This window comes from Dipodomys merriami, unplaced genomic scaffold (genome assembly GCF_024711535.1).
Source record: "Dipodomys merriami isolate MVZ:Mamm:240054 unplaced genomic scaffold, mDipMer1.0.p SCAF_22, whole genome shotgun sequence".
Lineage (NCBI taxonomy): Eukaryota > Metazoa > Chordata > Mammalia > Rodentia > Heteromyidae > Dipodomys > Dipodomys merriami.
The window spans coordinates 18,090,694-18,118,465 of record NW_027203604.1 but is presented as its reverse complement, the minus strand read 5'-3'; the positions used below and the strand labels follow the sequence as shown (position 1 = coordinate 18,118,465).

Sequence of the window (27,772 nt, the reverse complement as noted above, 5' to 3'; positions counted from 1 at the left end):
ATCTTAGTAAATACTTTATAGTACTATGATGACACCAATTTTTTAAAGAAATTCAATTTTTTTTTTTTTTGGTCGGCCGTGGGGCTTGAACTCTGGGCCTGGGCACTGTCCCTCAGCTCTTCAGCTCAAGGCGAGCGCTCTACCACTTGAGCTACAGTGCCACTTCCGGTTTTCTGGTGGTTTTATTGGAGATAGGAGTCTCACGGTCTCTCCTGCCCGGGCTGGCTTTGAACCGCGATCCTCAGATCTCAGCCTCCTGAGTAGCTAGGAGCTACCAGCGCCCGGCTAGAAATTCAATTTTTTAAATATAATGTTATTATTTTTATGTGGTACTGAGGAATCGAACTCAGGGCCTCATGCATGCCAGGCTAGCACTCTACCATTAAGCCATATTCCCAGACCTGATGACACCAATTTTTTTTTTAAATTTTTATTTATTTTTTTGTCGATCATGGGGCCTGAACTCTGGGCCTGGGCACTGTCTCTCAGCTCGTTAGCTCAAGGATAGTACTCTACCACTTGAGCCACAGCGTCACTTCAGCTTTTTCTGCTTAGGTGGTGCTGAGGAATTGAACCCAAGGCCTCATGCATGCAAGTCAAGCACTGAGCCACCTTCCCAGCCTGATGACACCAATTTTTATGACCAAGACTTGAACTCCTCTTTATTAAAAATCAACTCTGAGAGGCTAGGAAGGTGGCTCAGTGGTAGAGTGCTTGCCTTGCATGCATGAGACTCTGCGTTTGATTCCGCAGCACCACATAAGCAGAAAAAGCCAGAAGTGGCGCTGTGGCTCAAGTGGTAGAGTGCTAACCTTGAGCTGAAGAGCTGAGGGACAGCACCCAGGCCCAGAGTTCAGGCCCTACAACCAGGAAAAAAAAAAAAATCAACTCTGAGAGCTGGGAATGTGGTTCAGTGGTAGAGTGCTTGCCTGGCATGCATGAAGCCCTGAGTTCAACTCCTCAGTACCATATAAATAGAAAAAGCTGGAAGTGGCTCTGTGGCTATAACAGAATGCTAGCTTTGAGGGAAAGAAAGCTTGGGGACAGTGCGCAGGCCCTGAGTTCACACCCCAGGACTGGCACCAAAAAAAATAAATAAATAAAAAATAAACTCTGAGTGAGGAGGATCAAGATGGCTGAATATTGTCAAAATAGGTTTGTAACAACGAAATGGAAGAAGGCGGGGCTGGGGATGTGGCTTAGTGATAGAGTGCTTTCCTAGCATGCATGAGCCCTGAGTTCAATTCCTCAGTACCACATAAACCCTAAAAGACAGAAGTGGTCCTGTGGCTCAAGGGATAGAATGCTAGCCTTGAGCAAAAGAAAGCTCAGGGACAGCACCTAGGCCCTGAATCTAAGCCCCAGGACTAGAAAAAAGAAAAGAAAAACAAAATGGAAGAAGGAAATCTTTTGGTATTTTTGGAGGGAAAAGAGGCAGGGAGTATGATAAAGGGGATGAAACTGATTGGAATTCAATGCAAATGTGTGGATCTGTAAAGATAAAAGTATCCCACCCCCCCCCATAACTAACATATGCCAACTAAAAAATATTAAATGACACAACAAATAAATCTTACAAACAGTAAAAAATATATAATAAGCCAGGCATTGGTCACTCATGCCTATAATCCTAGCTACTCAGGTGGCTGAGATCTGAGGATCATGGCTCAAAGCCAGCCCAGGCAGGAAAGTCCGTGAGACTCTTATTTCCAATAAACCACCAGAAAACTGGAAGTGGCTCTGTGGCTAAAGTTGTAGAACGCTAGCCTTGAGCTGAAGAGCTGAGGGACAGCACCCAGGCCCAGAGTTCAAGCCCTATAACCAACAACAACAACATATATATATATATATATATATATGATATATATGTGATATACATTATAAATGTATAGTTTTATATATATATAAAATAAGAATACAATGTTCCAGTCTCTAGAAGAATGAAATTTAAGATTTTAAGCACTAACTTTTCTGATAAGCCAAAATTCAGTTCTTGCCAGGAGCTGGTAGCTCATATCTATAATCTTAGCTACTCAGGAGCCTGAGATCTGAGGATTGAGGATCTGAGGATTGAGCCAGATCAGGGTAAGAAAGGCTGTGCAATTCTTACTACCCACTAAACAGCAAAAAGCCAGAAGCAGAGCTGTGGAAGCTCAAGTAACAGAGCACCAGCCTGAGTGAATAAAGCTCAAAGGCAGTACCGAGAGCTCAAGCTCCAGGACCAGCACAAAAAAAAAAAAAAAAAAAAAGAAGAAGAAAAACATTTCTTAGAAGTTATTCTCATCAGAAAGAACAATGAACCTGCGATAGCCACTATATCAACATATCAATAAGATGTTTTTAATAGCCACCATTACCTGCTTCTGCCCGAACACAGAGCCAATATTCTCTTTGACACTGGAGCCTCCACTATTGCAAACCACAGGCTGCCGTTTTCCTTGTCCAAGCTGATTGGTACAACTTACTCGGATACCTGCTGAAATGATACAGTATGCCTGTAACACCTGGACCATTTTGGCATACTCCTGTTTAAAAAAAACCACAAACAGAAGACAACATTATTTTAATCTAACAGGAGTTACAACAGCCAATACAAAGCTCTCATATTATAAGCCGGATGCCAGTGGCTCACGTCTGTAATCCTCAGGACTCTGAGATCAGAGGATCATGGTTCAAAGCCTGCTCAGGCAGCAAAGTCCATGAGACTCTTATCTCCAATTAACCACAAAAAGCGGAAAGTAGAGCTACAGCTCTAGTGGTAGAGAACTAGCCTTGAGCAAAAAAACTAAGGAACAGCACCTTTGTCCTGAGTTCTAGCTCTAGGACAAAAAAAAAAAAAGTTATCATCTCAGGAATGAGGGCAAGAGTTTCTGACAGAAGGACCTAAAAAAAAGCATTTCCTTAACAGCATGGTGGTACAGACTTGAAAGCCCACACACAGGCAGCTAAGGCAGGAGGATCCTGAGTTCAAGGACAGCCTACAAAACAGAACAAAAAAGTGGGGCTGAGAATGTGGCTTAGTGGTAGCATGCTTGCCTCGCATGCATGAAGCCCTGGGATTGATTCCTCAGGACCATTTAAACAGAAAAAGCCAGAAGTGGTACTGTGGCTCAAGTGGTAGAGTGCTAGTCTTGAGCAAAAAGAAGCTCAGGGACAGTGCCCAGGCCTAGAGATCAAGCCCCAGGACTGGCAAAAAAAAAAAAAAAGAAAAGAAAAAGAAAAAGGTATCGTCTACTTAACCATGTAATCCTTCCCCTAAAAAATTAAAAAAAAAATAGATATGGTCTCACTATATGTAATCCATGCTGGCCTTGAACATGTGATTCTTCTATCTCATGCTGCGTTTATAGGTGTTCATCACACCCTCCCTTGGATGTTCTGTTCCTTATTTAAACACACACACACACACACACACTCACTCACTCACTCACTCACACAAAAACCAAATGTATCTTTATAGAAAGGCGAGTACAACATAGCTCAACAGCTCATAACACAAGGCTCTCTATGTCTTTGTTGAGAAAAAGCAAACAAACCCTATCTTTAAAAACTAAGGGAGAGGGGGCTGGGAAGATGGCTCAGTGGTAGAGCACTTGCCTTGCATGCCTGAGGCCCTGGGTTCGATTCCTCAGCACCACATAAGCAAAAAGAAAAAAGCTGGAAGTGGTGCTGTGGCTCAAGTGGTAGAGTGCTAGCCTTGCAAGAGCTGAAGAGCTGAGGGACAGCGCCCAGGCCCAGAGTTCAGGCCTCATGATCGGACCCAAAAAAAACCCAAAAAAACAAAAAACAAAGGAAGAAAGTGGCGCTGTGGCTCAAGTGGTAGAGCACTAGCCTTGAGCTGAAGAGCTGAGGGACAGCGCCCAGGACCAGAGTCGAAGCCCCATCACTAAAAAAAACCATCAACAACAATTAAAACAAAAAAAGAACAAACAAAAAACAAACAAAAAAAACTAAGTGTAAGGGTCAGAACTGGTGGCACATGTCTATAATCTTAGGAGGCAGAGATCAGAAGATTATGGCCAGAGCCCAGCTCTGATAAAAAATATAAGACCATATCTGAAACTAACTAAAGCAAAGGAAAAAAAAAACCTAAGAATCAACTGAACAGGAATTGTTTTGGTTAATAAATCTTTTCTCATGTGCCTGACGTAACTGGGATGTGACTGTGCCATACCTTTTTAATATTCCTTTGGAATTCCTTATGGCGCACAGGGAGCGTATAGAACAAATGCTGCAGAGTGACTGTGGTCCCCTTGGGCCGTGGGTAGGGGTTTTTCTGGATAATTTTCCCATTGTGATCAAACACCAGTCGGGTCCCCACTTTTGAAGATGTGTGGCAGGTAGAAATAGTTACATCACTACAAGAGAAAGCTGAGTGAGGCCTATCTCATTAGAGACTCGCAAGGGCTTCACACAGAACACAAACGTTTCCTTTTTCTTTTCTCTAACAAGTCTCTTAAAAATGTGATGATTGGCTGGACGCCTGTGGCTCATTCCTGTAATCCTAGCTACTCAGGAGGTTGAGATCTAAGGATCAGGGTTCAAAGCCAGCCAGGGCAGGAAAGTCTATGAGACTCTTATCTCCAATTAACCACCAGAAAACTGGAAGTGGCTCTGTGGCTCAAGTGGCAGAATACTAGTCTTGAGCTGAAGAGCTCAGGGACAGTGCCCAGGCCCAGAGTTCAAGCCCCGAGACTGACAAAAAAAAAAAAGGGATGATTGGTCAAGGTGCTAGTGGCTCACAACTATAATCCCAGCTACTCAGGCGGCTGAGATCCAAGGATAATGACAGTTTGAAGCCAACACAGGCAGGAAAGTCCCTGAAACTTATCTTCAATAAGCACCAAAAAAACTGGAAGTGCAGCTGTAGTTCAAGTGATAGAGCACTAGCGTTGAGCAAAACAGCTCAGGGGAACACTCAAGCCCAGTTCAAGCCCAGCATCAGTACAAAATAAGTGATGATCTTTTTTTTTTTTTTTTTTTTTTTTTTTTTTTTTTTTTTTTTTGTCGGTCATGGGGCTTGAACTCCGGGCCTGGGCGCTGTCCCTCAGCTCTTCAGCTCAAGGCGAGCGCTCTACCACTTGAGCTACAGCGCCACTTCCGGTTTTCTGGTGGTTTATTGGAGATAGGAGTCTCACGGTCTCTCCTGCCCGGGCTGGCTTTGAACCGCGATCCTCAGATCTCAGCCTCCTGAGTAGCTAGGATTACAGGCGTGAGCCACCAGCGCCCGGCAGTGATGATCTTTTGAGACAACCAAAAAAGTTTTAAATGGGTGACAGTCGTGATAAATATCTATGGTTTGAGCAGGGCACCAGTGGCTCACGCCTATAATCCTAGCTACTCAGGAGGCTGAGATTTTAGGATTGTGGTTCAAAGCCAGCCCAGGCAGGAAAGTCCGGGTGACTCATCTCCAATAAACCACCAGAAAACCAGAAGTGGTACTTTGGCTCAAGTGGTAAAGCGCTCACCTTGAGCTGAAGAGCTGAGGGACCCAGAGTTCAAGCCCTATGACCAACCAAAAAAAAAAAAAAAACCTACAGTTTGGCAATGAAAAGCTCTGTAAATTCTGTGTTTTATGCAAGCTTTGATTTCATTTTCTTTTTTTGTTGGTTGTAGGGCTTGAACTCTGGGCTTGGATGCTATCTCTCAGCTCGTCAGCTCAAGGCGCGCTTTACCATTTTAGCCACAATGCCACTTCTGGTTTTCTGATGGTTTATTGGAGATAAGAGTCTCACGGAGTTTCCTGCGCAGGCTGGTTATGAATCGTGATCCTCAGATCTCAGCCTCCTGAGTAGCTAGGATTACAGGCGTGAGCCACCGGCGCCCAGCTTTCATTTTCTTTTTATGTTAAACTACAAAGGATTTCAAAAATTATTCACTCATGAAGATATCTTTCTCAGTTTTGTTACTAATGCTCTAGCAAAAAAATTTTAAAACATCTAAAAGATAGTACAATTTAAATGTGTTAGTAAATATAAAGACTTAGAATTCAAAGCTATAGGGGTTGGGAAGGTGGCTCCGTGGTAGAGTCCTTGCCTTGCACGCATGAGGCCCTGGGTTCGATTCCTCAGAACCACATAAGCAGAAAAAGCCAAAAGTGGTGCTTGGCTCAAGTGCTAGAGTGCTATCCTTGAGCTGAAGAGCTGAGGAACAGCACCCAGGCCCGGAGTTCAGGCCCCATGACTGACCAAAAAAAAAAAAGAAAGAAAGAAAAAAAGAATTCAAAGCTATATTAAATATGGGCCTTGGTGAAGATCTTCCTAAAAACTTAAGATAAACTAACTGTAATCTAGAATTTATTGTCTGTGTTACTTATCTTGCTTTTTTTTGGACAGTGCTAGGTATCAAATTCAGGGCCTTACTCATATTTGGCAAGTCCTCTACCTGGGGCTATACGTCCTCTGCATTACTTCACAATTGAGGAATTTCTGCTTTACGATAGGTAACACATTCTTACAATACTATTTGCTTCATTTTACTCATCTGTTCAAGGTATTTCTAGAAGTATATATCATGTAGATTGGCAGGAAGATAAGTCAGAAGTTGGGAGATTTCAACAATATTGAATCTAATCAGACTCTGGAATTTTCAGAAGGTTTTCCAAAGGGGTTAATATAAATGGATAAAAATGACGTATCACCTCAGTGCACAGAGTGAGCTCAAAGCTTCTCCCCGAAAGCCAAAAGTTTCAACCTGGGTGAGGTCAGCAAACTCTTGAATCTTAGAAGTATGATGTTTCAGAGCTGAAAGAGAGTGGAAAGTGAGGTCTGAAATGTGTCAAGAGGGACAGCAATGAACATGTGGTACCACCACAGCATGTGCCTTTTTAGTCATTTTTGTGACTGAAGATTAAGACACTGCTAATTTTCAGTCATTTTTGTGACTGAAGACAAGATACTGCTACTAAAAATTCTCAGGCATTTGGCTCAATTATTTTATAATAGGATTAGAAAAGCTGGCCTTACCTAAGCCTTCAAAGTTTTCTTCCTCTACCCCACATCCGTTGTCTGAAACTTCAATGAGATCCGCCCCATAATCTTTAAGCCTGAGATCTTAAGAGAAAAAAAGAAAAAGAAAAAGAAAATTTACTTCTCAATGACTGACCCCTGCTCAAAGCTTCTGGATTGGCATTGTTATATAATATGAATTTAGGAATCATAACTATACCTTTTTTGGAGGGCAGGATTAGGACTGGAATTCAGGGCCTTGTGCTCCTTCAGCAGGAGCTCTAACTTGAGCCACATCTCCAGCAGCTTTTTTTTTTTCATTAGAATTTATGCCCGGGGCCAGCGTGGATCACAACCTTCCTAATGATGCTTTTAACATATCTGGGTTGACAGGCATATACCATCATGCCCAGCTTTTATGGGTTGAGATGGAGGTGGAGGTCTCTCATGAAGCTTTTCCCCTGGGCTGGTGTTGGACATCTCTGTCGTCAAGTAGTTAATATTACAGGCTTGAGTCACTGCACCAAGCCCTATATTAAGTAAACTGTTACCAGTCCATACATTTTATTTATTTGTCTGTTTATTTCTATTTGCAGTGACAGAGAATGAAGCCAGGGGCTCTGCATACTCTAGGTAAATACTCTATCACCATTACATCCTCAACCCTGTTTTTTGCAATATCCTTCTGAAGCTGGGTGCTGGCTGCTCATGCTTGTAATCCTAGCTACTCAGGAGGCCGAGATCCCAGAATCCAAGTTCAAAGCCATCCTGGGCGGGAAAGTTGGTGAGACTTACCTCCAATTAACTACCAGAAAACTCAAATGGAGCTGTGGCTCAAAGTGGTAGAGCACTAGCTTTCAGTGAAAAATCGCAGGGACAGTGCACAGGCCCTGAGGAATCCGAACCCAGGGCCTCAGGCATGCAAGGCAAGCACTCTACCACTAAGCCACCTTCCCAGCCCCAAGATGGTAACTCTTAATTCAGTTGCTCTGCATATTAAAAGAGATATGTGATATACAATTCTGCTTAGCATATAGCAGGAGCACAGTAGAAATGAACTGCTAGTATTCTTGCCATCAAGTTAAGTACTAGACACTCAGTATTTGTTACCATTTAGATAAACCAGTACTTGATTGTTTTAGGCAGTAACAAGTTTTCTAAAATAAGCAGCATAATCTTATTTCTTATTACTCTCTGAAACTTACCAATACTAGTGGCACCAGCATCCACACTATTTTCAACCAACTCCTTTACAGCAGTGCTTAAACTCAGGACCACTTGCCCAGAACAAATCTGATGAACTGACTTCCCATCGATAGGTTTGATGGCCTTCGCGAGCTCTGTACTAAAGAAATCAATTACAAGACACAAGGCAAGCGTTCAAACAAAGCAAGTGATGGATTTTCATCACAATTTTAACTGTGGGAAACAAATTATTTGTTATTAGTTAATTGCTTTTATTGTTATCTGCACACAAATGTACGTGTTGCACTGCAATCTTTAAAAATGTCAAAAAAAATAGGAGGTTGGAGGCGTAACTCAGTTGGTAGAGCACTAGCTAAGAAGCAAAAGTGGTAGGTATTGAGTTCAAGTCCTGGTCTCACCTAAAAAAAAAAAAGGTAAAAAAAAAAACCTTCTGAACAGAATCAAATAAGTACTTAAAATCCAATTATACATGAGCATACATGAAGGAGTACATATATATGTTGCCTCTCTCAAGCAAAAAGTCTATAATTTCTTTTTGGAGGTGGGGCAGGCAAGAAAGGGAAGTTTGAGACAGGTTCTCACTGTGGTCCAGGATGGTCTGGACCACATCTTCATATTTTACAACATTATCTGCTTTCTTGAAAGTAAAGTACTATTCTCTACATAACTTGAAAAGCTAGGAGTATAGTAGGAAACAGTGTTTGCCCTAAAATCTTCTCAGAAACTGGGTACCAACTGTAAAAGAACTATTACTCCCACAGTTGCTGTTGAAATCCTGATACAGGGCTAGGAAGGTGGCTCAGTGGTAGAGCGCTTGCCTTGCATGCCTGAGGCCCTGGGTTCAATTCCTCAGCACCACATAAGCAAAAAGAAAAAAGCCGGAAGTGGCGCTGTGGCTCAAGTGGTAGAGCACTAGCCTTGAGCTGAAGAGCTGAGGGACAGCGCCCAGGCCCAGAGTTCAGGCCCCACAAACGGACCCAAAAAAAAAAAAAAAAAAAAAAAAAAGAAATCCTGATACAAATCCAGATTGCCCGCTGCTGCCTTGGCAAAAGCCCTCAAAATTGTTATGTTTTTAATTAGTCTCATTATGTATCCCAGACTGGCCTCGACTTGTGATCCTCCTGGCCTGTCTCCCAACTGCTGGGAGTACAGGCATAAACCACCACACCCAGTTGATCCAAGTTTTACAGCAATTTTGCTCAAAATCCATCCTCTGTGCTACCACTAGTAATTTTTTTTTGGGGGGTGGGGGGGGCCCTGTCCTAAGGCTTGAACTCAAGTCCTGTACACTGTCCCTGAACTTTTGCTCAATGCTAGCTAGTGCACTACTATTTGAGCCATGGCGCCACTTCCAGCTTTTTCTGAGTATTTTATTGGAGATAAGAATCTCAGGGACTTTTCTTGCTCTGGCTGGCTTCGATCTGTCATCCTCAGATCTTAGCCTCTTGAGTAGCAGGATTATAGGCGTGGGCCACCAGTGGCCCAGTTTGACTTGTGATATTTATTTATTTATTTATTTATTTATTGTCCCTTGTGGGACTTGAACTCTGCCCTGGGTGCTGACTCTCAGATCTTCAGCTCAAGGTTGGCACTCTACCACTTGAGGCACAGTGCCACTTCCAGTTTCCTGGTGGTTAATTGGAGTTAAGAGTCTCATGGACGGGGCTGGGAAGGTGGCTCAGTGGTAGAGCTGCATGCCTTGCATGCCAGAGGCCCTGGGTTCGATTCCTCAGCACCACATAAGCAAAAAGAAAAAAGCCGGAAGTGGAGCAGTGGCTCCAGTGGTAGAGCGCTAGCCTTGAGCTGAAGAGCTAAGGGACAGCGCCCAGGCCCAGCGTTCAGGCCCCACTACCGGACCCCCAAAAACAAAACAAAACAAGAGTCTCATGGACTTTCCTGCTCGGGCTGGTTTTGAACTGAGATCCTCAGATCTCAGCCTCCTTAGTAGCTAGGATTACAGGCGTGAGACACCAGCCCCTGGTGATTGTGGTTTTTGGGGATTTTTTAAAAAAATCTAGTCAAATATTTTTTAGGCTTAAAAATGGACAAGTAGGGGGCTGGGAAGGTGGCTCAGTGGTAGAGTGCTTGCCTTGCATGTCTGAAGCCCTGGGTTCGATTCCTCAGCACCACATAAGCAAAAAGCCGGAAGTGGTGCTGTGGCTCAAGTGGTAGAGCACTAGCCTTAGGATGAAGAGCTGAGGGACAGTGCCCAGGCCCAGAGTTCAGGCCCCATGACCGGACCCTCCCCCCCCCCAAAAAAAAGGATGAGTGAGGGGCTGGGAAGGTGGCTCAGTGGTAGAGCGCTTGCCTTGCATGCATGAGGCCCTGGGTTTGATTCCTTAGCACCACATAAGCAAAAAGAAAAAAGCCGGAAGTGGCATTGTGGCTCAAGTGGTAGAGCGCTAGCCTTGAGCTGAAGAGCTTAGGGACAGCGCCCAGGCCCAGAGTTCAGGCCCCACGACAGGACCCCCCCCCCCAAAAAAAGAAAAAAAGGACGAGTGGGGGGGCTGGGAAGGTGGCTCAGTAGTAAAGTGCTTGCCTTCCATGCATGAGGCCCAGGGTTCGATTCCTCAGCACCACATAAGCAGAAAAAGCCAGAAGTGATGCTGTGGGGCTCAAGGGGTAGAGCACTATTCTTTAACTGAAGAACTGAGAACCAATGCCCAGGCCCAGAGTTCAGGGCCCAGAACCGAGAAGAAAAAAAAAAAAAAAAAAAGGAGGAGTGTTCCATTGTCTATTAGCTTAAAATATGATTTGCTAACAGGGGTACAATGGGATCCAAGGCTTCCCTGGGAGAGATCTCTGGGTATTCACCAAGTAGCAGATCTTTCATTTCCAATGAAATAAAAGAATGAAAGCAACCACTTTACGCTTCATTTTACAAATCAAGGAATCTCAGTTCTTGGCCTACAGATGACTTCACACGAAATGGAAACTCCCTCTCACCCTACAAATGAATCTAGCAGTTTGTGAAGCTTATGTTGAATGGAGGAGGTGGGGGCGGGTATTTAAATATTGACAGAGAATTTACTGCTACGTCTTTTGACATTGAACACAATGGGAGAGCAGGCCGCAGATCGCCGCTGGATTTCGTTGTGGCTTGCCAGGCATAAATCACACACAGGAAAAAAACACCTGCAACCCAGAAAAAGTAGCGTGCCCTAGTTAGTCCCCGGCCGGTACTCTCAATTAAAGAGGCAGGCGCCAAATAAAAGGGAAAGGAAAGGAAGTCAATCCGTCTACAGGGATTTCATGCAAGACCTCACAGGGCAGCCGGCCTGGGTAGGACGAACCCTGAACTCCTAGGCGCCGACTTTCCCGCTCCGGCCAGGCACCGGGACAGGGCCAGGCACCGGGACAGGGCACCCACCTCGTCCCGCTTCCTTCCCCGAACCGGGCCCGGGGCGCTAAGGACGCGACTCAGGCCCCGTGTGCTGCGGGTTCGCCACGCGCCTCGGCCACTTCCGGCCCTTTTCTAGGGAGCTGGAACGTCGTGGAACCCAGAAAGGATACCCCGACATAGTTGGGCTCACCTCGATCCCGCGGCAAGCTCCATGGACTCCGAGCGACTCCGGGAGACCACGGGAGTTCTTCCGGCCGCCGCTTCCACAAGGGCTGGCTCTCCTGAGAGCTGATTGGCTGGTTTTGACATAGCTCTCCGCCCCCTTCCGGGCGGGACAGCAAATGGTTCCCAGGCTTCCTTCTCGCTGATTGGTAATATTAAAGGTCGAGCATGTGTCGTCATACAGGTTGGACCAATTAGAGCGCACAGATTGCATTTTTTTCTTTTCGTTACGCCAGCAGCTAAGTCCGAAACAGTGCGTGGCGTCCTCTGACGGTTTGTGAGCGTTCGTGTCCCTCGCCCACCTTCCTTCTTTGGTCCCCGCGATGCCGATGTACCAGGTAAAACCCTATCACGGGGGCGGCGCACCTCTGCGTGTAGAGCTTCCAACCTGCATGTACCGGCTCCCCAACGTGCACGGCAGGACTGGCAACCCCGCGACCCACGCGGGCCACGTGCAGGTAGGAGTGTGCGGCTCCCGCCCAGTGCGCAGGCGCCGAAGTCTGGCCTGGCTGTGCCCCGCCCCCCACCTGCCTAGTGCGCAGGCGCTGCAGCCCTGGCTGGGCCGTGCCCTGCTCCCCACCCTGCCCCCCAGCTGCACAGTGCGCAGGCGCCGCGGTAGACTTGGCCCCTGGTTCTCCTGGCTTGGGCGGGCGTGGTTCCACCTGGCTTGTATGAGTCTTATCCTTGACCAGGCTGCCAGGAATACCTTAAAAAATCTGCCCATCTTTTCTTTCCTTTTTTTTTTTTTGGCATGTGACTGCTTAAGCTTTTATACAGAGAAATTGTACCCCATAGAATAGTAATGCATAAATGGTTCATTTTTGAGGAATTTACAGAGCCAACAATCTAAGGGTCGCCACCTCCCAGGTTAACTGGTAACATTGCCAGCACTGCCGCCCCTCCCACTTACAACTTTTTCTCCAAAGGTCCTGTTTTATAGTCTGCTATATCTATGTGGTTTTTGTGCACATGACTTTTGAGTCATTGATTGCAACTATAAAGTAGTCATATTCTTTGCAGTATACTATTCTACTCCTTCCTGAGGTTCATGGGCATTGCACTCTTTTCCATTTTTCTGCTGTTATGAATAATTCTGTAGTGAATGCTTTTATTACCCCTCTCCTATCCTCCCCAAACCCCCTTCTCCCAACTGAGGTTTGATCTCAGGGTTATACTTGCTGTGCTGACACTATTATTTTTATCAGTCCTTCAGCCTTGCCTTTTTGTTGGTTAATTGGAGATTGAGTCTCCAATTGGGGACTGAACTCAGGGTGTTGCCTCCAGTCCTTTGTTTAAGTCTTTTTTTTTCTTTTTCTTTTTCCTCTTCTTTTTTTCTTTTTTGGGTCCAGTCATGGGGCCTGAACTCTGGGCCTGGGCGCTGTTCCCTCAGCTCTTAGCTCAAGGCTAGCGCTCTACCACTTGAGTCACAGTGCCACTTCCAGCTTTTTTTTTTTTTTTTTTTTTGCTTATGTGGTGCTGAGGAATCGAACCCAGGGCCTTATGCATGCAAGGCAAGCAATCTACCACTGAGCCACCTTCCCAGCCCCTTTGTTTAAGTCTTAATATTGATTTACTTATACTCAACTAACTGAGGAGAATAATTCCTGGCACTTGTCATCCTGCAAACAGAATTTTCCCAACTCTTTTTTTTTTTTTTTGTCCAGCATTTTGGCTTGAACTCAGCCTGGGAGCTTTTTCACTCAACCCCAGCTCTTTCCTACTTAAGCCACAGCTCTACTTCTAGCTTTTTGGTCATTAATTGGAGATGAGACTCTCACAGACTTTCCTGCCAGGGCTGGCTTTGAACTGCAGTCCTCAGATCTCAGCTTCCTGAATAGCTAGGATTACAGGTGTAATAATAATTATTCCTTTTCATATTTCCCAGCTATTTTGATAACTTCTTTTCTAACTATTTACTTCTTAAGTCTTTCCTTTATCACTTGCAAACACATACATGAGGTTTCCAGAAGGAAACATTCTAAACCTTCTAACAGGAAATGGGAGGACATATGCTGTCTGTGATTACATCTTTCACTTTGTCCTACTGCCTTTCTTTCCCTTAGATTGGAAGCGAGCGAGGTTAGTTTGAAACCCAGATGTTCACAAGTTGTCTCATCACAGAGCTAAGACAAATGACAACTGTGGGTCAGTGGTCCTTCACTACCATGGAGACATGGTCCAGTGCCCCTGTGTGTCAGTCCCAGTGAACCAAAAAGAAAACCCAGAGTAGAGAAGGCATCTCTTTAACAGAGACCACATTTTTTGTTTTTTGGGTTTTTGTTTTTTGGTGGTTTTTTTTTTTTGCTTGTGAGGCTTGAACTCTGGGCTTGGGCACTGTCACATGAACTCTTCAGCTCAAGGTGAGCACTCTACCACTTGAGCCACAGAGCCACTTCTGGTTTTCTGGTAGTTAATTGGAGATAAGATTCTTACAGACTTTCCAGACAAGGCTGGCTTTGAACCTCGATCCTCAGATCTCAGCCTCCTGAGCAGCTAGGATTACAGGAGTGAGCTACCAGTTCCTGGCGGGATCAATTTTGTTTGAAGTCTTGCTTCCTCTGAGACTTTGACTGTGGAATTTTTTTAGTGGCCTAGAATCATGCCACCATATCTTTTAATGAGGGCAGGTTGGACTGGGAAGGTGGCTCAGTAGTAGAGTGTTAGCCTTGCATGCATGAGGCCCTTGGTTCGATTCCTCAGCACCACATAAGCAGAAAAATCTGGAAGTGGCTCAAGCGGTAGAGCACTAGTCTTGAGCTGAAGAGCTGAGGGACAGTGCCCAGGCCCAGAGTTCAGGCCCCACGACCAACAAAAAAAAATGAGGGCAGGTCTCATGTTTGCCCAGGGATGACCTCTGATTTCAATCCTCCCAGCTCCACTTCCCAAGCCACTGGGATTACAGGCATACTATATCATACCAGTCTTGATCGGTGAACTTCTGACTTAGAAGACACCCAGTACTGCTGTTCTAGCAGATGCTAATGGTATAAGTGGACAGATAATTAGAAATCAAGTGTGTCATCATCCAGGGCACATGAGAGCAATACAAATTGTATTCTTGGTTGCTTACTGTGCACCAGACACTGGGCTTAGCAGGAAGGACCCAGACTCCATGCCTAGAGGATCTAAGTGTTCTGTCTTCATGGAATCAGCTAGGAAAAGTCCTAGCTGATCTAAGGTAAAAGTGTACCCTAAGCTGCCTTAAAAAGATTCAGGGATTTGCTCACTTACCAAGGGACCTGCATCCAAACTAGAGGAGACTTTTATAAACTTTGTGTTCCCTTTTTCTTGTCTGTATCAATTCTTCTTACATTCTCACTAACTCTGCCCCACCTTTTTTCTACTCATTTAAGCAAAATATTTTTTTTTTTTTGGGGGGGGGGTCTGGCCGTGGGGCCTGAACTCTGGGCCTGGGCGCTGTCCCTCAGCTCTTCAGCTCAAGGCTAGTGCTCTACCACTTGAGCCACAACACCCACTTCCAGCTTTTTTTCTTTTTGCTTATGTGGTGCTGAGGAATCGAACCCAGGGCCTCATTCATGCAAGGCAAGCACTCTACCACTGAGCCACCTTCCCAGCCCCTTAAGCAAAATATTTTAATTGGCCTATGATTAATATGAAGGGTGCCTGGCATAGTGGGAGGATGAAACAAGAGGACCACTGGAGCCTAAGAGTTCACAGCCAGCCTAGGAACCTATCCTTTAAAATTAAAAAGGGATAAAGTGCTGTGGCTCACTCCTATAATCCTAGCTAGCTACTCAGGAGGCTGAGATCTGAGGTTCTCAGTTTGTAGCCAGCCTGAGCACATAAATGTCTGAGAGAAGCCAGGCACTGGTGGTTCATGCCTGTAATCCTAGTGCTGAGTATCACAGTTCAAAGCCAGCCTGGGCAGGAAAGTCCATGAGACTCTTATCTCCAATAAACCACCAGAAAACTGGAAGTGGAGCTGTGGCTCAAGTGGTAGAGTGCTCACCTTGAGCTGAAGAGCTGAGGGACAATGCCCAGGCCCAGAGTTCAAGCCCCATGACTGATACCCCCCCTGAGAGAATCTTATCTCAAGTTAATTAGCAAAGGCTAGAAGTAGAAACATGGCTCATGTGGTAGAGCATCATCTATGACAGGTGCTGACTCTAGCATTTGGGAGGCTGAGGCAGGTGGGTCTCAAGTCCAGTCTGGGTGTGTCTGTCTGTCTGTCTGTCTGTCTGTCTGTCTGTCTGTCTGTCTCTCTCTCTCTCTCTCTCTCTCTCTCTCCCACACCCACATGCACAAAGAAGTTATAAAGAATAATTTATGATTTGTGTTCATTTTCCATCATTCTCTGTTCTTCCACTAAATCACCTGCAATAACACTTAAGTCACCAATGGGCTTCCTTGTAGGACTTGTTGGATGGGGGAAATGGAGATGATTCCCCATAGCTTTTAAAGCATGGGAGCTGAGTGGATGCCTGTAACAGTTAGACACATGGCGGTCACCGGTAAACCAGCCTCCTGAGGTGGGAAGCAATGACTGCTCACATAGTGGCCTCTTTTTTTGTTGTTGTTGGTCATGGGGCTTGAACTCTGGGCCTGGGCACTGTCCCGCAGCTCTTCAGCTCAAGGCTAGCGCTCTACCACTGGAGCCACAGCGCCACTTCTAGCTTTTTCTGTATGTGGTGGTGAGGAATTGGGGCCTCCTACATGGGAGGCAAACACTCTTACCACTGAGCCACCTTCCCAGCCCTATATACTGGTCTCTTTAGGAAACATCTGACCCATCTCTGCAAGCACTCGAGTCCCGCCAAGATGATATTTTGAAGCGGCTGTATGAGCTGAAGGCAGCAGTTGATGGCCTCTCCAAAATGATTCATACCCCAGATGCGGACATCGACGTAACTAACATCCTGCCAGCAGATGAGTCCCCAACGGTGAGCACCAGTGCTCTGGACTTGAACTCAGTGCTTGGGAAGGTACGCTCATTTTGAAACCATGTTACTGTCAAGAATGTTGTGCCCGTGTGATTTTTGCCTTGGTCTTATAGATTTCAAAGGTGGAACAAAGAGTGTGTTTTTGTTTGCTTTGTGCTGGTTCTGGGGCTTGAACTCAGAGCCTAAGTGCTGAATTGGTGCTCTACCACTTGAGCCACAGCTCCATTTCTGGCTTTTTGGTAGTTAATTGTTGATAAGAGTCTCACAGATATTCCTGACCAACCTGGCTTTCAACCATGATCCTCAGATCCCAGCCTCCTGAGTAGCTAGGAATACAGGCTTGAGCCAGCAGTGCCCAGCTAAGCCAAGACTTTTAAAAAAAAGGTCTCTTCATTGAAACACCCTGAATACAAATTGGTATGGAAACTATCCAGCCAGCTCTTAGACTTAATAGCTGGAATAAATGTCTGACTTTTTTTTCTAGTTTCCATGAGGTAAAGCAGACAAATAGGTGTCATCTCTAAGCTGTGTGATGGATTTGACAGTGAATTCTTTTTTTTTTTTTTTTTTTTGCCAGTCCTGGGTCTTAAACTCAGAGCCTGGGCACTGTCCCTGAGCTTCTTTTGCTCAAGACTAGCACTCTAACACATAAACCACTTACGGCTTTTTCTGTTTATGTGGTACTAAGGAATTAAACCCATGGTTTCATGCATGCAAGGCAAGTACTGTACCATTAAGCCACATTGCCAGCCCACCTCTACTTGCTTCTTCTGTGGCTCAGTGACAGAATAAGCTATCTGCCTTCCCAGGAGTGGAGTTCTCCCAGCTGTAAAATAGAATCATAGCAGCTCCTTCTAATGGAAAAACCATGATTCAGTGACATGACCCTGCTACAGTAGCACCTGAGACACCTGTGTTCTTGTTATTTTGTGCCTGTACTGGGACTTGAATGCAGGACCTGGGTGCTATCTCTGAGCTTTCATGCTGAAGGCTAGGAGTCTCACAGACTTTCCTGCCCAGGCTGGCTTCGAACTGTGATCCTCACATCTCAGCCTCCTGAGTAGCTAGGATTATAGGTGTGAGCCACAGCACCCAACTATATCTGTGCCCTTGTTGGCTCCATTGTTCTGGTCTCTCCCTCAGGATTATGGGGCATTGAAGGACATCGTGATCAATGCAAACCCGGCCTCCCCTCCCCTCTCCCTACTGGTGCTGCACAGGCTGCTGTGTGAGCGCTACCGGGTCCTGTCCACCGTGCACACACACTCATCAGTCAAGAGCGTCCCTGAAAATCTTCTCAAGTGCTTTGGGGAACAGACCAGAAAACAGCCCCGTCATGAGTACCAGCTGGGCTTCACTTTAATTTGGAAGAATGGTATGTACAGAGGCCTGCACAACTAGACGGAAAGGCAAGGGACAGGATGTTCTATGGCAGACAGGTTCCAGGTGTTTGCCCACAGGTCCAGTTCTCTAAGGCTCAAAAGCTTGTGGTTGGTGGTCCCAGGACAGCAGGCTACCCTTGTTCTGGGAGGTTATGGTGGAAAGGGTCTCAGCAAAAAGTTACAGGAAGAATTCTGAGCCTTGCAGGAAAGGATCCTGTCCAGGCACAGCAGCAGGAGTGGCTCTCAGCCTTTCCAAAACTGGTTCCAAGACTACTAGTGTTATATTTTTATTGTGGTTCATGGGGCTTGACTCAGGGCCTGGGCACTGTCTCTGAGCTTTTCTGTTTGATTAGTGCTCCACCACTTTGAGCCACAGCACCACTTCTAAGTTTTCTGGTGGTTAATTGAAGATAAATCTCATATACTTTCCTGCCTCGACCAACTTTGAACCACAATCCTCAGATCTCAGCCTCTTGAGTAGCTAGGATTATAGGTGTGAGCCACCAGCATCCAGCTGTGTTCTTTTCATACAGTGACTCCTTAACTGGCCATACATAAGGAGAGCACAGGAGGGGAGAGGGCCCAGCCTGAGTGATGGAATGCCTGGTGACTACTTTATGGTTTTGGGTGTTTTTTGTGCCAGCCCTGAGGGTTCAACTTGAGGTCTGGGAGCTGTCCCTGAGCTTTTTTGCTCAAGGCTGGTACTCTACCACTTGAGCCATAGCTCCACTTCTGGCTTTTTGGTGACTAACTGGAGATGACTCTTACAGACATCTTTGCCTAGGCTGGCTTTGAACCACCATCCTCAGACCTTAGCCTCTTAAGTAGCTAGGATTATAGGCATGAGCCACCAGCTCCCAGCTTCAGTGACTATTTTGTACATCTAGTTTGCATTTAAACACTCAACCATGAAACCTCCTGAAGACAGATGAAAAAAATGCAAGGTTCTTGGAAACACATTGCCTTGTCAGTTTGTGATTCCAGGGACTTCTTCTGCAAGCACAGGTCCACACAGCGTGTTTTTCCCTTTCAGTGCCCAAGACTCAGATGAAGTTCAGCGTCCAGACGATGTGCCCCATTGAAGGGGAAGGGAACATTGCAAGGTTCCTGTTTTCTCTGTTTGGTCAGAAGCACAACGCGGTGAACTTAACCATCATAGATAGCTGGGTGGATATCGCGATGTTTCAGCTCAAAGAGGGAAGCAGCAAAGAAAAAGCAGCTGTTTTCCGCTCCATGAACTCTGCCCTGGGCAAGAGCCCGTGGCTGGTGGGGCAGGAGCTCACCGTGGCAGATGTGGTGCTATGGGCTGTGCTCCAGCAGACTGAAGGCTGCGGTGCCGCCCCCGCCAATGTGCAGCGATGGCTGCGCTCGTGCGAGAACCTGGCCCCCTTCAGCACCACGCTGGCACTCCTCAAGTGATACCAGCAAGTGCTCCTGTTGAACAATGGTGCTCCTTCCGCCTGTTGTCAGGACAGGGACTTGGATTAGAACCAAGTGTTTTTATTTAGATCAATTGTCACATTATCAATAAAAGCACCATATAATTTACGGGACTCGTTTTATTGAACTTCAGCAAAATGACAACACACACCATGACTTCCTCTCCCCTTCCACCCAAGTATGTAGGGGGCACTTTCCAGGGATTCAAAAGTGGGTACACTGGGTTGCTGCCTCTGCTAGTGTTCCTGTGGTGGGGAGTGGGTTGGGTGGGGTGGGGAGGAGTAGCAATGTATAGGACCTTGGAAAAGGCAGGAAGGATGTCTGCTGCTCTGAAATCACTCCCAAGTTCATGGGCATGGTTGTGAATGGTACAGAATTGGAAGACACAAAATGGCTGAATGTGGTACCCTGGGCTAAGAGGCTGAACTTTTCACTGGGTGCAATGGCTTATGCTTGTAATCCCAGCTACTTGGAGGCAGGGATCAGGAGCTCGTAGTTCACAGCCAGCAAGAACAAAACATTAACAAGACCATCTCAACCAATAGGCCTTACCTATGCAGGAGGTAGAAGTAGGAAGATCTAGTGCACAGCCAATCCAAGACAAAGGCAAGACCCTATCTGAAAAGTAAAGCTAAACGGGTGGATGCAAGGCCTCAGGTTATCTTAGAAGTGCACAGAGCAGCCGAAGTTTTGAAGTGACTGTTTCTGGAAAGTGGCTCTGACAGCAGCGTGAAAGGATTGGAAGCCTGGTAGCTGTCAGAATGGGGACCTGTTATGGGCTGTGACGGGGAAGAAGTATAATGGACTTGCATAGCAGAACCTTCTGGAGGGTTCTTAAGTGTTTAAGGACAGCAACAAGAATTAATGCTTGAGAGGAGAGAGGAGGACAGAAACAGGTACAATTTGGAGTAGTTGGTCATAAGCTCCTTAAGGAAGAGACAGTTGGAGATACTTTTACATCTTTAATAAGTCTTATATAGGCTTGCTAAACACAATAATCATATCACTACCTCTGGGAAAGATTGAAAATATACATTCCAGTTGATTACTTCGAGTGTAAGTCCACTTTCAGATGACTGGTGTCACCTCATTAGAGGTGGCAGGGTCAGCCCCATTGCCCAGGTCAGCCCCTGACCCCTTTGGACTGAGAAAGGAGGCTCAGCTGCTTCTTCAGTTCTTCGATTTCTTTCTCCTGCTCTATTATCTTCATCTGTAGAGTGAGATTCACCTGTGAAGAGAAAATTTTAAGCTCCATTAAAAAAGTTACTTCTGCCGGACACAGTGGCTCACACCTGTAATCCTAGCTACTCAGGAGGCTGAGATCTGAGGATCATAGCTCAAAGCCAGCCCGAGCAGGAAAGTCCGTGAGACTCTTATCTCCAGTAAACCACCAGAAAACTGGAACTGGCGCTGTGGCTCAAGCAATAGAGTGCTAGCCTTGAGCTGAAGAACTGAGGGTCAGCACCCAGGCCCAGAGTTCAAGCCCCATGACCAACAAAAAACAAAAAAAAGCTATTTCCCAAATATACAGGTGGGCCTCACCTCACACTGGAAGCAGCTATAACACCTATCCTGTGCTGTGCTCCACAGCTCCCTGTGCACAGATGGGATGAGGAGGAGCCAACCGTGCCTTCACTGTTACTGCACATTAGGTCACACATGGTGCTGCCAGGTCTTCCAGGGAGGGACCCAGGTGATGTTTTACTTTTTGTTGTTTTGATGGTGCTGTTTTTAAATCAAAGGTATTAAGCATGCTAGGCCTAATGAGCCATATGTCGGCCTATTTTTTTGGTTGGTTTTGTTTCTGTGCTGGTCTGGTCACTGTCCCTGAGCTTTTTTTTTTTTTTTTTTTTGAGGGTCCGGTCATGGGGCCTGAACTCTGGGCCTGGGCGCTGTCCCTCAGCTCTTCAGCTCAAGGCTAGCACTCTATCACTTGAGCCACAGCACCACTTCCTGCTTTTTTTCTTTTGGCTTATGTGGTGCTGAGGAATCAAACCCAGGGCCTCCTGCATGCAAGCCAAGCACTCTACCACTGAGCCACCTTCCCAGCCCTTTTGCTCAAGACTAGCACTCTACCCTTGGAGGCATGGCTCCACTTCTGGCTTGTTTTGTGTTGTGGTTAATTGGAGGAAGAGTCTCAAGAACTTTTCCTGCCTGGGCTGGGTTGAACCATGATCCTCAGATCTCAGCCTGGAATAGCTAGGATTACAAGTGTGAGCCACTAGCACCCAGCATGAGCTGGTTCTATTTTGTTGTTGTTTAGAATTTATGTATTTTTTGGTGATTATAAAGGTGATGTACAGAGGGGTTATAGCTATATGGGTCAGGTAATGAATGGGGACTTTTTTTTGGACAGTCATGAGCTGGTTCTTTTAAAGGCACTACTCCTCCCCTGATTTCTTTCACTATCCTGCAGGACTGGAGAGGACCTGTCAGGTCTACCAAGTCTCGGAATTTTTAGCTCTGACCTGGTGCCCCTGCTGGGTGAGTCACATTCATATCCTGCTGCTCACACTGCCTGAAACCCACCTAGGAATCCTGCTAACATACAGGTTCCGGCAGCCCTGGCGCTGCTCATCACCGGGCTGGGGACCATACTGCACAAGGCACTAGAGGATCTGAACCAAGCCTCAGCTGTATCTTAGGAGGTTTCTAGAGGAACAGTCTTATCTGCAGAGAACTGTTCTTGGTACTGCAGCCACATGGCAGGAAAGAGGAAGGGAAAGTCAGCCCTGGGGCCAAGTCCCACTGGCCTCAAAGACAACTCCACTTGGCTGTGAACCCTGAAGGCTCTGAAGTCAACTCTGCCACCATTGTCCTCAGAGTTACTGCTGTCTGTGTCCCTTTTGACTAGAAAGATACTTGTATAATAATCTAGAAAAGGTTCTTTATTATGGTTGGGAAGGAAAACTAACACCTTTCACTGCTTGGTGAAGCTGGACATGGAAGCTCGTATTACCATTTTAGGGCATCACAGAGTGCAGGCAATGAGCCAGCTTGCTTACTCACTTGCTCATCTGAACAAGAATCCAAGTGTGCCAGTGGCACACACTAGCACTTGACATGGGGAGGTGTGAGAACAGGATTCACTGTTTTATTTCCAAAAATTGTATTCAAAGCTCAACTGTTTTCCATGAAATAAGATTCACAATTTCAACACATTCAATTGAAGTTTCCTATTTTCCCCAGGATTAAAAAAGTTACCTACATTTCCAGATGTTTGGAAAAGTTCGCTCTGCAGCAGCTGCAGGGCAGACGGCCTCTGGGAAGCATCCCTCCTGGTCAGGAGCTGGATGTATTGGGCCTGCACTGGACACCTCTTACTGAGGGACTCGGGAATCCGGCCCACTCGGACACCTGTGAGAACCGCTGCACGCTCCATTTCCGTCCCAAATGGCTGAAAGAGCTCCAGCAGGATCACACCCAAGCTATACATATCTGACTAGAAAAGGAGGCAATACACAGTTAACACATTTCATGACAGTGTACGGCCTCTCAAGCAACTGTTTCTTTTTGGTTGCTTATCTTTCTGAGGCAGGGACTCCCTATATAGCCTACACTGTCCAGACTGTCATCCTCCTACCTGAGTGGTGGGATTACAGGTGTGTACCATGTCCAGCCCCATAGGCAAGGTTTGTAAGAATGAAGATTTACAAGCTCCAATAAAAAGAACCCAGCAGGGGCTGGGAAGGTGGCTCAGTGGTAGAGTGCTTGCCTCGCATGCATGAGGCCCTGGGTTGGATTCCTCAGCACTACATAAGCAGAAAAAAGCCGGATGTGGCGCTGTGGCTCAAGTGGTAGAGTGCTCGCCTTGAGCTGAAGAGCTGAGGGACAGCGCCCAGGCCCACAGGTCAAGCCCCACGACCGGACCCCCTCCCCCCCCCCAAAAAAAAATAAAAATAAAAAAGAACCCAGCAGAAAGCTTCATGCCTCAGAGGCAAAGTGTCTTGCCTCAAGCACCAGGTGACTAGTCACAACCCATCATTCTAGTGCCCAAAGGGGAACGAAGGGACATGCAGATCAATGGTCAGCAAAAGGCAGTACCCTTGCCCCTTGTCTTCCCCACCCTGTGACGATCCAGACCTCACCCAGGCAGCAAAATGAACTCACATCCTGGTCATTTACAGACTGCAGAACACCTGCACCACTTTCCTTAAAAGTAATCTTTTACAAAGATGTTTTTTATTAAATGGGCTTTTAGATACAGTCATGAATTTTCTTTTTTTTTTTTTTTTGTCAGTCATGGGGCTTGAACTCTGGGCCTGGGCGCTGTCCCTCAGCTCTTCAGCTCAAGGCAAGCGCTTTACCACTTGAGCTACAGGGCCACTTCCGGTTTTCTGGTGGTTTATTGGAGATAGGAGTCTCACGGTCTCTCCTGCCCGGACTGGCTTTGAACCGCAATCCTCAGATCTCAGCCTCCTGAGTAGCTAGGATTACAGGTGTGAGCCACCAGTGCCCAGCCAGTCATGAATTTTCTAACAACTCTTGAACAGTTGCTGAGAAACAAAAGTGTTCATCAAAAATAAGAAAATCTTCAGCTGTTCATATTGAAGAAAGGATTTCTAACTTTAAGAGCCTGAAATCCCTGAACTGAGAAGACTGAGACGGGCCTGTGAAATCGAGGCCAGCCTGGACTACCTAGCTAGACCTGTCTCACCAAAAAAAAGAAGTGACTATTTGTTGGAGGAACAATGGAGGTGACACGTAGAGAGTGTCATCGTTGTCTGTCAAGGGCAGTGAAGGGGTAGGCTTCCCTACAGCACCTATTTACTTAACCTTAAAGTCAGAAGGAAGACAGCTTCCAGGAACATCAGGCTCCTGAGGTAACTGGTGCCACTTTAAAGTGCAAGTTCATTCCAAAAACAATCTATGACATCTATGGCTTCAGAAACAGTAAAGTGGGAAAAAGGGCAACATGTACAAGATCAGTTCAAAAGTGAATCTTCTTTTCTGCTGTTTTTTTTTTGTACTAGACTTGGGGGCTTCAACTTGGGCAGGGGTGGGGAGTGGCCTGAGCAGCCCCTCGGCTTTTGTGCCTTTAGGCTAATACTCTACCACTTGAGCTACAGCTCCACTTCCAACTTTTTGGTGGTTAAGTGGCAATAAGAGTCTCACAGACAGCCGGGCGCTGGTGGCTCACGCCTGTAATCCTAGCTACTCAGGAGGCTGAGATATGAGGATCGCGGTTCAAAGCCAGCCCGGGCAGGAGAGACCATGAGACTCCTATCTCCAATAGACCACCAGAAAACCGGAAGTGGCGCTGTAGCTCAAGTGGTAGAGCACTCGCCTTGAGCTGAAGAGCTGAGGGACAGCGCCTAGGCCCAGAGTTCAAGCCCCACGACCGACAAAAAAAAAAAAAAAAAAAAAAAAGAGTCTCACAGACTTTCCTAATGGGCTGGTTCCTTAGTAGCTAGGATTACAGGTATGAGCCACTGGCGCCTGGCTCTGCTTTTACTATTCTTGGCAGTATCAAGATTGATTGAACTCAGGGCCTTGCACTTGCTAGGCAGGCACTCTACTACTTGAACCATGCTCTCAACCCAAAGTAAGTGTCCTTATTAGAGTAGTTGCTGCCAGATCACCTGCAGGACACAGCTCCCTCCACAGAACTGTGCATTTGGGATATTGAGGGCTACTGACACCTCAGGGGAAGTTGAATAGAAGGGTAGAAAGCAACCAATACTACCTTGGCGTCATACTCCGATCCTTCCAACTGCTCTGGTGAAGCATACAGACAAGTCCCCACTTGCGAAGTATGCACTGGCATGCCTACGATTTAAAAAGCCACCTGTTACACCTCGCCATCCACCATAAGGGACCCATATTACAAACAGGGCACTGGAACAGCTAAGGAAATAGCAATCACCTTTCTTCTTTATTGGAGCTTTATTGATGAATGTCTAGGGTGTTGTTAAACAGTGGCATGTTCAACCATGTCTCTTTTTATGCAAAATTTAAAAAAAAAAAAAAAACATGGGCTGGGAAGGTGGCTCAGTGGTAGAGCGCTTGCCTTGCATGCCTGAGGCCCTGGGTTCGATTCCTCAGCACCACATAAGCAAAAAGAAAAAGCCAGAAGTGGCACTGTGGCTCAAGTGGTAGAGCGCTAGCCTTGAGCTGAAGAGCTGAGGGACAGCGTCCAGGCCCAGAGTTCAGGCCCCACAACCGGACCCCAAAAAATTAAAAAAAATTAAAAAAAACAAAAACAAAAAAACAGACCCTCACCTTTCCCATCTCTATTTGTCCAATCTGTGCTCTGTATAATATCTGTGCAAGCCAGGCCAAAGTCTCCAATTTTTACTTGCTGGTCTGGGCCATGAAGAAATATATTTCTTGGCTATAAAGAAACAAGACAGTTCATTAATTTTCATAGAACAAACAGTGATAGCTTGAATCCTCCATCCTCCCCATCTCAGCCTCCCACATAGGTAGGATGACAGGCATGAATCTGCCACTACAACTGGCAACTTTGCTCTTAAGAGCTCCCAGATGATTCTACATTAGCCAGGCTTGAGAGCCATTAGCTCACACTTCGAAGGTATACAGACCCAAAACATCCCACTGGACCATCCCTATACTAGTAAAGCTGCATCTACACTAGTGGGAGAAAGATTTTGCTAAAATTTAAAAATTCTTAGCCAGATGCTAGTGACTCACACCTGTAATCCTAGATACTTGGGAGGGTGAGAAAGGAAGGATTTCAGTTTGAGGCCAGCCTGGCAGAAAAGGCTCATGAGCCTCTCTTGTTTTTTGGGGTTTTTTTTTGTGTTTTTTTTTTGGGGGGGGGTCCAGTCGTGGGGCCTGAACTCTGGGTCTGGGCGCTGTCCCTCAGCTCTTCAGCTCAAGGCTAGCGCTCTACCACTTGAGCCATAGCACCACTTCCAGCTTTTTTCTTTTTGCTTATGTGGTGCTGAGGAATCGAACCCAGGGCCTCATGCATGCAAGGCAAGCGCTCTACCACTGAGCCACCTTCCCAGCCCCTCATGAGCCTCTCTTAAGCAATAGCTGGGTGCAGTGTTGTGCATCTGTCATCAACCCAAGCTACAATGGAAGGTTGGAATGGGAAGATTTCACTTCCAGGCACATGTGTCATCCACCTAAAGTAGGCAGATCTAAGGTACATGCCCAGGTGAGAAGACCCTATCTCAAAAATAAAACAATCCTAGCAATGCAGGAGGATGAGATCTCAAGACTATGACTCAAAGCCAGTCCAGACAGACAAATCCACAAGACTACTAGCAACAAATTAGTAGTAGAGATGTGTCTCACGTGGTAAAGTGCTAATCTTGACCAAAAGCTAGGTAAGAGAGTGAGGTTCTGAATTCAAGCCCAAGTACCACCAGGACTAGAAAAACAACAAAAAGACCCATATTACTACCCTCCCCCACAAAAAAAAAAGTTACTTTTAAGTGTAATGTAGTATTTTGTGGGGGAGGGGGTTATCAGTCATGGGGCCTGAACTCTGGGCCTGGGCACTGTCCCTCAGCTCTTTAGCTCAAGGCTAGCACTCTACCACTTGAGCCACAGCGTCACTTCTGGCTTTTTCTATTTATGTGGTGCTGAGGAATTGAACCCAGGGTCTCATGCATGTGAGGCAAGCGCTCTACCACTGAGCCACCTTCCCAGCCCCTAATGTAGTAATTTTTATTTAGTCAGTTCTGTTAGTTGCTTGAATAATAGTTCATTTTGAAAGAAAAATTAACATTCTTAGGTGTGAAATGAGTCCGTTTTTTTATTTAGGCTTTCTTAAGCCTAAATACTGCTGATGTTGGCATTGTGCCATCAAGGGACCAAGTCTGAAATTGTTTGGCTCCAATATAAAAATGAGCTATGATGGGGCTGGGAAGGTGGCTCAGTGGTAGAGCACTTGCCTTGCATGCATGAGGCCCTGGGTTCGATTCCTCAGCACCACATAAGCAAAAAGAAAAAAGCTGGAAGTGGTGCTATGGCTCAAGTGGTAGAGCGCTAGCCTTGAGCTGAAGAGCTGAGGGACAGCGCCCAGACCCAGAGTTCAGGCCCCGCAACCGGACCCAATAAATAAATAAACAAATAAATAAATAAATATGAGCTATGAGCTGGGCACCAGTAGCTTATACCTGTAATCCTACCTACTCAGGAGGCCGAAAACTGAGGATCATGGTTCAAAGCCAGTCCAGACAGGAAAGTGCATGAGACTCTTATCTCTGGAAGTGGAGCTGTGGCTCAAGTAGTAGAGCTCCAGCCTTGAGCACAAAAGCTCAGGGACAGGGCCCAAACCCTGAATTTAAGCCCAGGGACCAGCACAAAACAAAACAAAAGAAGAGCTATGTTGATGAGTTCAATTGTCAACAATTC

At 46.1% G+C, this 27,772-nt stretch overlaps 3 protein-coding genes across 9 annotated transcripts in view; 1 reads left to right on the top strand and 2 right to left on the bottom strand.

Annotated features, from left to right (window-relative positions):
• Pms2 (PMS1 homolog 2, mismatch repair system component) overlaps positions 1-12,061 on the bottom strand; it is a 30,375-nt gene extending 18,314 nt beyond the window's left edge. For both annotated transcript variants that reach the window (XM_070033512.1, XM_070033513.1), the window contains exons 1-6: positions 11,687-12,061; positions 8,153-8,292; positions 6,966-7,052; positions 6,641-6,743; positions 4,175-4,358; positions 2,358-2,525 (exon numbers count right to left, since the gene is read on the bottom strand). In XM_070033512.1, coding sequence (XP_069889613.1) covers positions 2,358-2,525; positions 4,175-4,358; positions 6,641-6,743; positions 6,966-7,052; positions 8,153-8,292; positions 11,687-11,898 — 894 coding nt within the window. In that variant the 5' untranslated portion in view covers positions 11,899-12,061. The remainder of the gene's footprint in view (positions 1-2,357; positions 2,526-4,174; positions 4,359-6,640; positions 6,744-6,965; positions 7,053-8,152; positions 8,293-11,686) is intronic.
• On the top strand, positions 11,936-19,549 carry Aimp2 (aminoacyl tRNA synthetase complex interacting multifunctional protein 2). 2 transcript variants are annotated; one of them, XM_070033523.1, is made up of 4 exons: positions 11,936-12,056; positions 16,455-16,661; positions 17,763-17,994; positions 19,035-19,549. In XM_070033523.1, the coding sequence occupies exons 1-4, from the start codon at positions 12,042-12,044 to the stop codon at positions 19,418-19,420; spliced, it is 840 nt and encodes a 279-aa protein (XP_069889624.1). In that variant the 5' UTR covers positions 11,936-12,041; the 3' UTR covers positions 19,421-19,549. The 2 variants fall into 2 exon arrangements, with proteins under 2 accessions (XP_069889624.1, XP_069889623.1); XM_070033522.1 differs by having other exon boundaries at positions 11,936-12,176.
• Positions 19,550-20,388: 839 nt separating this feature from the next.
• Positions 20,389-27,772, bottom strand: part of Eif2ak1 (eukaryotic translation initiation factor 2 alpha kinase 1) — a 41,054-nt gene continuing 33,670 nt past the window's right edge. For 2 of the 5 annotated variants that reach the window (XM_070033515.1, XM_070033516.1), the window contains exons 12-15: positions 25,664-25,775; positions 25,128-25,210; positions 22,650-22,883; positions 20,389-20,669 (exon numbers count right to left, since the gene is read on the bottom strand). In XM_070033515.1, coding sequence (XP_069889616.1) covers positions 20,565-20,669; positions 22,650-22,883; positions 25,128-25,210; positions 25,664-25,775 — 534 coding nt within the window. In that variant the 3' untranslated portion in view covers positions 20,389-20,564. The remainder of the gene's footprint in view (positions 20,670-22,649; positions 22,884-25,127; positions 25,211-25,663; positions 25,776-27,772) is intronic. The other 3 variants (XM_070033518.1, XM_070033519.1, XM_070033517.1) reach the window with 2 other exon arrangements.

Excerpts from the sequence above, each read along its gene's own strand:
- Aimp2 (XM_070033522.1), top strand. The coding sequence starts at position 12,042 with ATGCCGATGTACCAGGTAAAACCCTATCACGGGGGCGGCGCACCTCTG. Across the intron at positions 16,662-17,762 it reads TGAACTCAGTGCTTGGGAAG|GATTATGGGGCATTGAAGGA; the intron begins GTACGCTCATTT and ends TCTCTCCCTCAG. Across the intron at positions 17,995-19,034 it reads CACTTTAATTTGGAAGAATG|TGCCCAAGACTCAGATGAAG; the intron begins GTATGTACAGAG and ends TTTCCCTTTCAG.